Source organism: Xiphophorus hellerii, chromosome 2 (genome assembly GCF_003331165.1).
Source record: "Xiphophorus hellerii strain 12219 chromosome 2, Xiphophorus_hellerii-4.1, whole genome shotgun sequence".
Classification (NCBI taxonomy): Eukaryota; Metazoa; Chordata; class Actinopteri; order Cyprinodontiformes; family Poeciliidae; genus Xiphophorus; species Xiphophorus hellerii.
In genome coordinates, this window is record NC_045673.1 from 19,393,144 (window position 1) to 19,407,368 (window position 14,225).

Here is a 14,225-nt window from a genome sequence, read left to right on the forward strand (position 1 = left end):
CAACAGGAGAAAGGAGAACAAGCTGGAGCAAATTTTTCTCTGTTAAGTCAACAGGATTTGATTTCCTCCTCAGACACTAGACTTAGAAATTCTGACTGTTATTTTAAACAAGTGTTAGAAAACAAGTTGAAAATTTCTGAAATCTTTTGTAAATAGTTTGAAATTACCTTAGTAAAATTTGCCTCAAGCATTTCAAGAAGATTGTCCTAACATCTCTGAAAAACTTCATGAATCAACACACAACTGTTACAAAGACGGACCATTGTTGTTCAGCGACGACTTCCTGAAGGCCTCAAAGAATCTGGAGAGGTAGAGGACCATAAGCAGCTTGTCTGGTTCAGCTCTGGCAGCCATCTCCTTTCCTGTAGTCACTGGCTGGATGCCGAACTCGCGCTCAGCCACGTCAAACGCCAGCTGGTTGTTCCTCGCCACATCCTCCTCGTTCAAGGAGTCAAAGTCACTGAAACAGACGGAGGATGAGATCAAATGTGAGATTTGTTTATATCCAATTTGTATTTTGAATTTATTGAAGAGACCCAAATAGTTTTGAGCTTTTATTCACTTAAAGTAGCAATTTTCTTAGCTCTTAGTAAGGAACAGACCCAACAAACAAGAAGTGTCAAGTCAGCCTGTTTATGACTGAGATTTATTTCCGATATAATCTGAACAGAGAATTTGCAAATTCACATTCAACTTTAAGGTTTGGCAAACTGATAAATGGATTCTTCAGGGATTCTTCATACTTAGTTAAAGACTCGTTTTATTTGAAATAAAAGTTCAGAACGCTAAATACTGTTTGCATTACGTTTTGTAAAGGACGGGTATCATCCTGAACATTCAAGCAGACCTTGAACCACAGCTCATCATTTCCACACGCGCTTCCTTAATGTGCCGAGTGTCCGTTTGTGTGCATCCTTACATGAGTTCAGGCCTCTGCCGGTGAATGAGGGCGCACAAGGCCAAACCATTCCTCCAGGATGATGTGAGGTTGGTGACATCCACTCCCCTGTATCCCCGAGTTTGATTCTGACACCAGGTTAGGAGTCGACTAGGTCGCACCTCAGATTCTGCAAGAAATAAATTACATGTTGGTACATATGCGTCAAAGGAAGGAACAACATTTTCATGGCAGAAAATGTCCCTGTATTGCTTTCCCCCAGTGGGTTTTATTTTTGTCCGGACTGGAAAGTTTTCTGAAATGGTGTCGACACTGTAATGTTCAAACTCTGTGTTCTTTTGGACTTGAGCCAAGCGAGCTGGTCCACTTTCTGAAGCTAAAGCAGGACTAACCTTGGCAATAGAGCAGAAACTTATCCCGATATGTCCTACTTAGAAAACAAGCAGAACTTGCACACTTTCATGCAATTTGACAAGCCAAACAAGCTTTCCATCCCATATCAGAATTTGTTTACAGAAGAGGTGGCCCCGTTATTAATGTAGTGTATGAAAATCTAAAGACTTTTGCTTATTGTAACAGGAACAATGATGTGCTTATGTGTTGTTGCAGTAGTGTGCAGACAAAATAGTACAAAAAACCCCAAAGAAATTTAATTTACCAATAATAAAACTATGAATAAAAGACATTCTGAAGCACTAAGATATCCCATAACTATAAAATAAATGCCATTTCCAGTCACTGATACTGGAAGATTTCTAGTGACAGCAGGACATGAATACGTCATTTAGGTCAGGTTGGTTTTCTGCTGGTTACTTTCCAATTGACCACATCAATCTGCCATAAGTCCAGTTACTTTAGAATGACGTCAGATGATCCTGAAGTAGGTTGATCTTAGAGAGAGTTTTCAGAAAGTGAAATTGGGACTGTTTTTTTCTGATCAGACAGCTTGTGCTGTGAAGTTCTTGGATACGTTTGTGCTCAAGAACCTGAGGCTTGCAACATCTCCTGTTTTCAATTTATCACCAGGTAAGTGATATAACTACTCCTTCTGGAGGCTCCGCTCACAGTAAGCCCACACTTGTCAGGACAGGCCCTTGAACAGTTTTAAAATTGGTACCAAAGCACATCACGCCAGCACACGTCTGTGAAAGGCATCAGTTCTGACCCTCATATGAGTGTAATGTTACCCGGCAGTATTGTCTGACGAGGTGCGCCAAGCCTGTGACTCAGACAAAGGTAAAGTTTCAGCAGAGAGATTGCTGGGGAAACGTTCACTCTAATGTTCATTATTTTCCCCAACACAACGTAAAAGGTTAGTCAGACTTTTCACTCAGATATTAATTAAATATAAACACAAAGCAAAGAGGCGGTGATTGTAAACATTAGACAGAACGCGAAGTCAACATGCCACAAGCTGCCAGTGACTAACTTCATGAATTAGCTTCCAGCACTGACTCAGAGAGTCCATCAAATAATAAACCTTAGAGATGATGTCGTGAAGTCAAGCATTTGTCCAGAGGTACATCACTCTGGGTGACTAAGCTTCCAGACTTATTCAAAGCTTAAATCACCCTGAAATGTTTATTAATATGCACAATGTTTAATAAAGTATAGAGCTGCAGTTCGCCATGTCTGATTTGGATGAATTTATTTCTAAATTTGAAATTCTGAGCACTTTGTTTTTTTTTCTGCAGTATAAACACACTTTACATTTTTATTTTTTTCCTTTTCATCCTCAATTTTTCCTCTCAGAATGCTAAAATTCTGAGAGGAATTTGACGCCACGTACAGCTTCAAATATATCGTCTGAGCTAATTCAGACGATATTAGCTCAGACATATTTATAACCTATTTATAACATTTAGCTGCTGTAGGATAATTCATGGAGCTTCTCTTTCAACAGACAACAATGAATGGAGATGAACCAAAACAAGAAAAACTCTCCCACATCTTAAGAAAACCCTAATTCCTTGAAGTCTTTTTTAAAAAGTAAATTAGCTCTAGGACTTTGGCTTATGAATGCATTTTTTTATTTTTAGAAATGTTTACCTTTTCTAGGGAGGTTAACTGGTCTTCGTGACAGCCCTCCTTTTTCAACCAGACCCGAATGACCATCAATGAATAAGTGACGAACCTGAAAGAAACATACAGGCATGGGTGAAAAAATATTTCTAGCTTAAAAACCTAATTTAAACACATTTTTGAACCACTTCAGTGATTTAAGGCAGGCCCAACAAGCTAATATTTCACAATAGCTGAACAAAAGCCTGCTCCGTAAGAAATCTCTTTAAAAAAAGATGTGAAATCAAAGTTTCTTTTAACAGCTTTCATTTTAACACAAGCATTTCCATGCTATTATATAATGGGTGCACAGGCACTTCTTCTTGTTTTCATCTGGAAATGTAGAGGAATGGGAGATTTGATCTCAGTTTGTGCCAATTGTTGCTGAACTCAGCTAAAACATGTAAAATCTTGCTAATAGATAAGGAGGCAATTACTTTTTGCTTGGACAGGTTTTTTTGGGGAAAAAAAAGTTCCCTTGAATACAAGTTTGGAAAATAATCACCAACCTGGTGTGGACGTACACAGCTGGAGTTCAGGTTCGGGTAGCGGGTAGCAGGATCAATTGTATACTGTTCAAAGTTTTTACTGATGTTTTCCGGTGTGGTCTGAGGCAACAGACGGTAAATGCTCTCCCTGATAGAGAAGGGTGACACATTTTAAACACAGCAGGTTAGTAGTTTATTTGCGTCTATCAAAATAATATCCTCAAATGCTACTTTCTTTCTTAGTTCGAAATAAGAGTCTGAGACAGACAAGATTTCAAATTCAAAGCATTGGATTCTTATCCACCAGAAGTCACATGCGGACTAATCAACTCCACAAGTTGCGCAAGAATTAAACTAGATATACTAGACAGACTACACATGCATCGCGTCATTTTAGCATCACTATATGTTCTTATTCAACAGTGATAAAACTACACTAATTTCAATCTGCAGGAAGTATCACATCTTCACCTCTCTGCCAGTATCTCCAAGGAGCTCTTTCCCTGTGCCCAGCCCCTCACCATCCAAGCAGTGTCGAAAGCAGCTAGAAAGCCTCTAGCACAACCAGTACCCATTGGCCAGAAGGGCTGCAATAAAAAAAAAAAACATGGTGTCAAAGAAGAAGTAAAGGGACAATGATTATTCCTGCCCTGACAAAACACACACACAAGCAAAAACAGTGCCTCTTACCTCGAGAAGACTGTCTCCCACCAGTGCAACCAGTAGCTCATGTCCATGTTTCTCCCTTATCAGGGCGGCATTCTCTGATGCATACATGCATGTAAAGTCAAACATGGTTACGTCTGGCTCCCCATAGTGATTGATGGCGTAGTCCAGCGATGGCAGCTGGTAGTTGGTGCCAAAGTCCGCAGCCTCACGAGCGTACGACAGCAACGCTTCCTGGTTAACGTTGTCAGAATTCAGCAGTCTCTCTGTTTCTATGTAGTCCTGGAACAAGAAGAGGAGCCCTAAAACTTAAGGTAAATATTTAAAAATATTACACAAGTACATAAACTGTTTTCAAAAATAACCTATTTATAACATTTAACTGCTATACGATAATTCATGGAGCTTCTCTTTCAACAGAAAACATTTCTGATCTGATTTTTTTGTGTTAAAAATGTTGCAGGAGTTGCAGGAGTGTCATAATGACAAAAAGCTATGGCGCCGTTATAGGTCAGCCATGTGGCCTCTGACGCTTGTGCTGTGTGCGTGGGTTTTGACCCAGCAGTCGGACGGAGATTTCACTCAGCACCAACAGCCAATGTAAGATGAGAGGGAGACGACAGGGGGCTCAGCAGCGCAACACTTCAGGACCTGCGTATGTGCCTGGATAATGCATATGGAAAAAGTTTGTATTGTGGATTATTTCCAAAACTACATAATAAGAATGTGTGTTATTGACAAAAGGTTTTCAAATAACAATTGCAAGTCTACTCTGAAAACATTTGTTAATTGCAAATAACTATTTCTGCTGTCTGAACTCTTCCATGCAAGGAACGCTTTTTTTTTATTTGCCAAGTGAGAAATGGAATAAAGGTGAGAGGTGTAATGCTTTAATTAGAGCCCTGTTTATCATCATCCGCTGTGCAGTGCTATCACTCACTACCAAGGTCAGCACACAAACCTTTCTGTGTTCCCAGAAAGCCATCTGACTCCCAGCTTTGGGACTTCACTTTAAATGTTGTGATTTTCTGGCCCATAAAAGGATGTCATTAGAAAATAGACATTTTTATTAAAAAACAAAAACAAAAAAAACAAAGCAGAATAGACGAGCATCATTCACTTTTATTAACACTAAAGGTTGCAAAACAAACTTTAAGGCATATCACAGCAGTGATACTTTTGAAATAAAGCTGCATGACAAAACAATGAGCTGCCTGTTTCCTTAAACAGTATGCTTCTACCAGTGCTGTTGGTGTGCCACCACTTAACAGGAAGAAATTAAGATATTTGTACACCACATTCTCCTCTAATCCCTGTGAAAATTATGCAAGAAGCTAAAGAAAACACAACAGCAAGAAAAACAAAAAAACTCAACCACAGCTGGGCAGAAACATGTCAGATTATTATCCACAAACACTTATGAGCCACTTCACAGGAGTTACGCAACTAATGTCCCCAATCAAAACATTAAAAAGAAACGTATGTTCTTTTGAAACATAAGATTCATTTGAAACATAAGATTTATGGTTTATAAACAATAACATTGCTTGTTATTAATTTGGTATTAAGAGTTGAGTGTTTTTTTAACAAACTGCCACGAAGTATAACTCAGATTTTTACTTTTTTGTTGAATGTCTGTTTTATAATATATTTACCACCAATGGCAAAAAAAAAGAAATCACTTTTCTGCAAAATTCCTAAGTAGTATAATATTAGTAGTATTTCAAAAGAGCAGAGGAAAACTTATGTTTTTTGAACACCAACAAAATTTGTTGTTAATCTGTTGCTAAGAGATGAACGTGTCTTCTGGTAACTAAGTGTCACAAAATAAACATCTGATTTTTACTTTTGCAAAATTGACCAACTGTAAATTTCTTGTGTCTAAGCAGATAGACAGTATTTCAAAAGAGCTTATATTTTATAAACAATAATATTGTTATAAATTTGGTGATAAGAGATTAGCTTTTTTTTCTGGTAATGAACTGCCACAATGTATAAATCAGATTTTTACTTTTGTGTAAAAATCTGATTTACCACCAAAGGCAAAAAAAAACAACCCAAAAAACTTTGGAAAATTTACAAACTGCAGAATTCTTTAGTATAAGTAGTATTTCAAAAGAGCAGTAGAAATCTTATATATTTTGAACAATAACAATATTTGTTGTTAATCTGTTGCTAAGAGATGAGCGCATTTTCTGGTAACTAAGTGCCAAAAAGTAAACATCTGATTTTTACTTTTGCAAAATTGATCAACTCTACATACTGTATGTTGTCTATGTAGATCAGCAGTATTCCAAAAGAGTTTCTGTTTTATAAACAATAATATTATGTGTTATTAACTTGGTGTTAAGAGATGAGCATTTTTTTTCTGGTAACGAACTTCCACGAAGTATAAATCAGATTTTTACTTTTGTGTTTAATGTCTGTTCTATAATATATTTACCACCAAAGGCAAAAAAAGAGAAAAAAACAAAACACTTTTCTGCAAAATTCACCAACTGCAGAATTCGTAGATAGTGTAAGATTAGTAGCATTTCAAAAGAGCAGAGGAAATTTTATGTTTTTTGAACAATAACAATTGTTGTTAATCTGTTGCTAAGAGATGAGTGCGTTTTCTGGTAACTAAGTGTCACGAAGTAAACATCTGATTTTTACTTTTGCAAAATTGACCAACTGTAAATTCGTTGTGTCTAAGCAGATAAACAATATTTCAAAAGAGCTTATGTTTTATAAAAAATAATATTACGTGTTATTAATTTGGTATCAAGAGATGAGCGTGTGTTTTTTTTCTGGCAACTGCCACGAAGTATGAATTAAAATTTTAATTTTGTGTTTAATGTCTGTTTTATAATATATTTACCACCAATAGCAAAAAAAATAAGCACTTTTCTGCAAAATTCACCAACTGCAATATTCTTTAGTATAAGATAAGTTGTATTTCAAAAGAGAAGAGGAAATCTTATGATTTTTGAACAATAATACTTGTTAATCTGTTGCTAAGAAATGAGCACATTTTCTGGTAGCGAAGTGCCACGAAGTAAACAAGAGAGTGCATTAAAATTAGCACAAACATTAGCAGGCAGTGCCTTTTCCCTAAAATAAGCTATTAGCTATTTTTTCATTTATTAACCTTGTTTAGCACACTGAATAGAGGAAGTCAATGTAAGACAACATGCTAGTGATGTTCCACATGCCACTGGGAGCATTTAGGCTAACATTAGCATTTAGGCTAACATTAGCATTTAGGCTAATTTTAGCTCATGCACCAATTTTAACATACTGAATGGAGTAACTCCATGTTACTCAACATGCTTGTGACTCTCCACATGGTATTGAGTACATTGTAGCTTACTTTAGCATTGATGCTAATTTTTAGCATCAGAATACTGGGTTCCAACCAGCAGGCACACTTTGGCAGGTCCCGTTTAAATTTCTTCAGAAATCTTCTAGTTACCACTTATTATGGATGTATGGATTTACTGTACAATAACTTATTAATAGAATTTCAATAGTCCATTATTTTAAATATCATTGCCTTTTTAATCCATTTTCATAAAATTTGTAGAATATTTTTTATTCAAACTGTTTTGTCACTGGCAGGATCAGCCGGTTAAGAAAGCTTAAATATTGATGCATCAACACAATAGATTACTGTTAGCTAAACTCACATTTATGATGACCCCTTTGTCCAGCAGGCTCTGCTTCTTTGCAGTCATCACAAAGTAGTGGGTGTTGTCTTTGTAGTAAACAATGTTTTCCAAATCAATTCCTAAAAATTTGAGCATGTTGTTTAACACAGATCCCTTTACAGCTGCAGATCATCCATAAAATTTGACACATTTACACAATTTACCTGTCTCTTCTTTAAGTTCCAGAAAAAATTTCTGGTTAAAGATGAAGGCAACACCGCTAATTTCCTCGACTTTAGCTTCTGCTGTGGTGTTCCTGTTGACGAAGTTGGCTGTTATAGCGATTGCCAACTTTCCTCTGAACTCCTTGCGACTGAAACCTGCCAAGAAGGGATTAGGAATTAAAGGGGGAAGGTTGCAAATTCATATTTGTTTCTAATTAACATATGCGTAACCATGCAGGGAGCTATTCACTTATCCCTCTAAATCATAGAATTGTATGTTTTCTAATCATTTCCAAGGCCAGGATGTATAGGAGACATTTGCCGGACTACACTGTGCTGTGTTTTGGTGCGGAGCAGATCAATGGGGGGAGATTTTCTGGACGTGATCTAAGCGCCATAGTTCAAGTGAAAGCAACTCATAATGCTTCTGCATGCCAAGACATTTTGGACAATATTACTATCCAAACTTTGAAGGTCTGGTATGGGGACTGCAGCTTCCTGTTCCAAGTCATTACACACCAGTGTAAAACAATGTCCATAAACATCTCAAAAGGTTGCACAAATCTCTGACCTCAACCCAACTGATCACCATTAGGGATGAATTAGAGCACAAACTCTGAGCCTTGTCCAAGATTGACCTCGTAAATTTGTTTCTGAAAAGAAATGGCCAAATACCCCCAAAGATAAAGTTGTACACTTTGAGGAGAGATTTCCAAGAAAAACTGAAGCCACTAAAACTGCAAAGGGTGATCAGACATCATATTAAACCTTAGAATGGGTCAAGTCCATGTGTGTGAAGAAAGACATGCAAATACTTTTGCCAACATGACTATATATTTAGAATACAGATTCTTGAACAAACAAGCATGAGACTTATTTATTATTCTCGGACAGAAAGGTAACAGCTCTCATCCAGTTCATGAACCTTCATACACACACAACTGCATAAAAACACATTCACACGTTGAAACTATGTCAACAGGAAATGCTTCAGTGCCAGAAAGAGCTTCCTCAATGTGGGTCAGTAGCAAAACTTTCTTTGTCTCTCATGTTGAACCAGTTGTCAGCACTTACTCCCCCACAATGCTTCACAGTTCTGAGTTAAGGTCAACCTCACCATCTAATGTGCTTCTGCGACCGTCTGCACCAATCACCACATCAAAGTCAAAATCAGAGACTGGATGATTGGAGGGCCGGAGTTCTGCTCGCCAACCAGGACCTAAGAAAACAAAAAAAACGTGAGATTAGTGGAATACTTAGGACAAAATTAAAGTTAAAATAAGTTGTGTTCCATTCCTGTCTTATTAGAATAGAAGCAACCTTTATTGTCCCGCAAAGGGGAAATTCAGATGTAGCAGCGACAGACATAAAAGTTCGCACACAATAAGTTTACACAATAAGTGTTAAATATATATATATATATATATAAAGTAAGATTAGCAAAAATGAGTGCTGCTGTTTTAAAGTAAATGCCCTAAATATGCGTGCTTATGTTTTGCCTGATTTAGGGCGGCTTATTAATAAAGTCTATAAAAATTATTCTGTTGTGTTCTTTGGAGAGCTAAAATATGACTGTCTCTTAGGAATTGCTTTGGAAAACAGAGCAGAGTCTATCAATAGCTTTATTTTCCACTCTGCAAGAACTTATCTGTTCACTTCAACATATGTGACATCAAGGGAGCTTTCCTTATATAGCTGACATATGCAAGCAAGTGCCATCATGTCACTGCTGGTCATGACCCTTTTAAATAGGGATAACCCTGTTTAAACATACAGAGTTCTGTTTCTGTACTTGTTGAAAACTTGTATTAGAGATCAATCTGACATTCTTAACTTAATTTAGAGGTGTGAAACTACTCTCTTAAGAGTGGATTCTCAAAAGATTTGTACCCAAGACCTTCATGGAATAAAGGTGCTTTCTTCTCCCAAAAACAAACAAAAAAATGTCATCTCATAGAACTGTACAGAGAAGGTAACATTCAACGCATATGACTCACCATCTTCCGTTTGCTGCTCCGGAGGCTCCAGAAGTTTTACAAACTCCACATTGACGTGAATCTCCACTCCCAGGATCAGGCTCACCTTCAGCAGCATCAGCTGCAGCTGGCGGATACCTGGAGAGGGAGCAAACGGTGCTAAGAAACCGGGTTGTTCACTCACATTACAGCCACAAGCGTCAATGTACTTCAGTGGGATCGTATGTCTTTTGCCAACACAGAGAAGTGCAAAACTGTTAAGTGGAATGAAACATCTTCTTTTTTTTTTAAAATAAATGCAATATGAAAAGTGTGGCATGTATTTGTATTCGGCCATTTTTACATTGATACCCATTAATAAAACCCTGTGCTACCTGCTGCTCTCAGACCTCTGTCATGTATAATTTAATCTCAATATAAATACAGCTGCTCTGAGCGACATGAGAGGTTTGTTAAAGAACTCTAATAAGGATGCATTGTCTCGAAAACATAAGAATGTAGCAGACAGGTTGAAGATGGAGTTAAAGGGCTTTAACTCTAACTGAAGCCCTACCAAAATATGACCATTCAAATAAACATGCAAGGAGAGCATTTATCATAAAAGCACATAATATGCACATGGTAACTTTGATGGAGCAGAAGCAATTAACAGGATGAAGATATCCAATGTTGAAATTAGTCCAGAAAATCCTCTAGGTGAAGTTTTCCATAAATTCTGCCATGAATTCTGTATCCAGAATTCAGAATTTGCGCAGCATCTTTTTCTACACATTTGCCATGTGTAGAAAAAGATGCTGCACAATTTTTTTGTTTTTCATGTAAGCACTATGTGGCAGAAAACGGACACTGAAAATGATCCTGCACACGCCGTTCCCATAGTGAAACATGGTGGTGGCAGCATCATGGTGTGGAGAATCTTTTTTAGCGTATCAGAGTAGACTGCTAGATTGGTGGAGTGAAATACCGGGCTGCGATGATGCTCAAAATCTGCTATTTTCAGGAACAAAGTCAGTTTGTCCCTTAAAAGAAATCAGAGGTAAACCTGCTGTCATATACTCAGCCAAAGATAATAATAAATAACAGTTGCTGCAGATAAGGGCAGCAATACTGACAAAAAAAATCTGGCCTGGAAGATAAGATAAGCACTCCTCTCAGAGACACAAACACGGCATCTACTCTTACAGGACAAACATACAGAGAGATAAACTTTTTATCTCTCTGTATGTAGAAGTAGAAGTCTACACACACAGTAAAAACAAATCCTTTTCCTGTTGTTGACATTCATTCAGCTTTTTATTCTTTACGACTTTCTTAAAGACAGCTCTATTTTTGGAATTGAAATAAAGCAACAAAAAAGAGAGAACACTCACTGATGTGGTCGATGGCGCCAGCGCAGAACTTTCCATAGAACTTCTTGGCCCCGAGAGCCCTGAGGTCATGAATGGTGTAGGGCCAGAGGTGGAGCACATTGTTCCTGGAGAAAGTGTCCCTCTTCTCGATCACCACCACTTTGCAGCCGAGCAGGGCCAACTCGATGGCCGTTCGCAGACCGCAGGGGCCGCCACCGATGATCAGACACTGGGAGTAACAGAAGGTATGAAATGAGTGAGGATGAGATACAGTCTGAGCAGGTTTGTACACAGAAACTGTCCTGAGATGACGGTGTGTAAATACATATACAGTGCAGTCATATTTGTTTGAATATTTTTCTTTTGTTCGCCTAAAAACATATGGAGTGTAAGTAGGTGCACACCATCAGTGTGTATTAAAGATTTCTGCTCCCTATCGCATAGAATGAGGAACAGAGGAACAAAATGCCAAACAAAAAGTTTGGCATTTTGTGAGATTAAACTGTAGCGCTTAGCAACTGTTTTGAGGAGCATGGTCTGATGCATGCTACTCCCCCCGTGCATGTAACACAACCAAATATGGAGACAATCGAGTTGCGGGGATTAAAGAATGCTGTCCTCTCATTTGGATTTTAGATTTTGTTCCAGAGAACACCCACCCAGCTCCATGTCCACCATCCTTCATCTCCAAATAGTCATTTCTCCAGAAAAAATGTCTGGAATAATAGCTGAGCTGTTATTTCTGGCTAGCCCTCTACCCAGCCCTTCTGTGTTAATCTCCCTTCTGCAAGTCTCTGGCCTGTTTCCCCCGCCCTCACTTAAAGTCTTATCTCTTCCTTGAGATATGAAGTCTTTCCAATACAACGTCAAAAGTGCTGCCTAAACATGCCTACACACATAGTCAAACAACAACGCAGCACATGAAATGCCAAATTTGAGAGCTTAGTTTCCAAACTGTGTTTTGAGCCTTGTTAGAAGTTATGCAGTACAGTTAAACCGGCAAATATTTCATTGCTTTGTCTGTACCATAAACCAGTGTGTCCTGCTCTTGTCGCTTGGGGCTAATTGCCCTGCAAGCTCCAACCCTGTAAGACTTGATGCTAAGCTATTGAGGTTATTCAGAAAAACATCTAAAACATACAAAACATGGTGGCCTGCGGATCAGGACCCAGAAGCTCTGCTGTAACAAACCTATTTGATGCCTCTGCATATGAATATTGGAATCTATAAATTCCGGTTATAAATGATGCTCTGAATTAAGGCTGCATATACAATACTGTGCAAAAGTCATAGGAGCCTTGCTCCATTTAGTTGGACTTTTGTAAAATACCACATAACAGAGTTTGACAGAAAAAAATACCAAGATAATCAAAGAGTTAAGTGAAAACTGGGGATAAGTGTCTAAAGTAGTCAAAAGAACTTCAATACAATCCTCCATGTGTTTATTAAGACACCTGCACATTACATCCATTATTGTTTCCTCCATTGCTTCTGCAAACAAGCTACGTTTATTTTTTCAAATGCAGAAAAGACAAGAAGTCGCTGACCAGTTTTCAGCTTTTATTTTGCAAACTTCATTGAGGCTGACGTTTCAACAGCATCATCTTCTGTTGGTCTCCATGAAGACTCCATAGAAGTTTGCACTATAAAGCTGAACACTGATCAACACCTGATTTCAGCCTGATTACATATTGATTGGGTTTGACAAGGCCGCATATAGCTGCTATCAAAGACCGCTACCAACTTGGGGCCCCTTTTAAAGGAGAAGGTATGCAAGTTTGGTTTTTTACCCCTCCAGGGGGTCTTTTGTGGGCTGTAGTGTACCTTATATGACAGTAGGCTGACAGGAAAGGGGGAAGGATAGGGGGGAAGACATGCGGCAAATATCGTCGGGTCCGGGAGTCGAACTTGAGACGGTCACGTCGAGGACTCAAGGCCTCCAAACATGGGTCACGCTAACCCCTACGCCACCACAGCACGCCCAAGAAGAAGGTATGCAACTTATCTCTGTTACAAAAGCTTGTTGAAGTGCTTAATTTTATGTGGTTGTATTACCCATTGCAAATATTTGTTGTTTTTTTCCATAATTTTTTGTCTGCAGCAAAGGGGTTAAATATAACCAAACTAGGACATCTTCAACAACTGGGAATACTGGTGGATCAGTTTGCTGTGATTAGTCACATCTCTGTTAACCTGTTTGTTTAACCCTTCTGAATGGGTTAAAATCAAGAAGGGTTATTTTTTTCTAATTTTACTTTACCTTCCCAAAACCAAAAACACATAGTAAAAGAGCTCAAACAAGTAATTTGACAAAACCTTTTGAAGTAAAATTTAACTGAGTTTTTAAGAATTTCTCAGCAACATGGTCTTACCCTTGTTCCTTGGCAGGCTTTATTCTGGTTGTACACTTTCTGCTGTGCCCGTTTGTCTAATTTTGTCCACAAGGCCTTGACTTTCCAGGAGCTGACTGCTGCCTTCAAGGAACTGAAGAAGTTACTGTGGTCCAAAGGATCCAGCTCCAGTTGTCTGCAGAGGATGCTGAAGGCCTGCAGGGTTCCTTTACATGTGGACGCCTGGACAAAGTTCTCAAAGAGCTGGCTGGCCTGAGCCGTCCGCTCATCCTCCGTCTCACCCATCTGCTCTGTTTGCAACAGAGTCCCAGTTCCTTGAAAACTTTGCCTCCTCCGTCCCTTTGTGACTCGTCCCGAGTTTCTCTTGTTCCCCACTGCTAGAACTGAAGTTTTAGCTGCGGTATCCTTTCACGCTTAAATGTCTCTGGAGCAAGAAAAAAAAAATACAGTCAGAGAAAATACAAGGCAAGTAGCATTGTTGTGTATGGGACAAATAGGTTTTAACTGCAACTATTAAGATTTGCGAACTTATGTCTGATGCTTAGTACCTTTATAACTTGGAGTGCTAATAAAAGTCAAAAGT

At 38.4% G+C, this 14,225-nt stretch overlaps 1 protein-coding gene across 10 annotated transcripts in view; it reads right to left on the reverse strand.

Annotated features, from left to right (window-relative positions):
• Window positions 1-14,225, reverse strand: part of mical2b (microtubule associated monooxygenase, calponin and LIM domain containing 2b) — a 385,618-nt gene that overhangs the window by 20,723 nt on the left and 350,670 nt on the right. For all 10 annotated transcript variants that reach the window (XR_004342308.1, XM_032586562.1, XM_032586552.1 and 7 more), the window contains 12 exons: window positions 13,664-14,066; window positions 11,313-11,520; window positions 9,964-10,080; window positions 9,084-9,185; window positions 7,967-8,122; window positions 7,782-7,882; window positions 4,138-4,395; window positions 3,919-4,034; window positions 3,469-3,595; window positions 2,948-3,032; window positions 920-1,067; window positions 261-460 (listed from right to left, as the gene is read on the reverse strand). Coding sequence is in view for 9 of the 10 variants with exons in the window: in XM_032586562.1 (XP_032442453.1) it covers window positions 261-460; window positions 920-1,067; window positions 2,948-3,032; window positions 3,469-3,595; window positions 3,919-4,034; window positions 4,138-4,395; window positions 7,782-7,882; window positions 7,967-8,122; window positions 9,084-9,185; window positions 9,964-10,080; window positions 11,313-11,520; window positions 13,664-13,927 (1,882 nt within the window). In the remaining variant the exon portion in view is untranslated. The remainder of the gene's footprint in view (window positions 1-260; window positions 461-919; window positions 1,068-2,947; window positions 3,033-3,468; window positions 3,596-3,918; window positions 4,035-4,137; window positions 4,396-7,781; window positions 7,883-7,966; window positions 8,123-9,083; window positions 9,186-9,963; window positions 10,081-11,312; window positions 11,521-13,663; window positions 14,067-14,225) is intronic.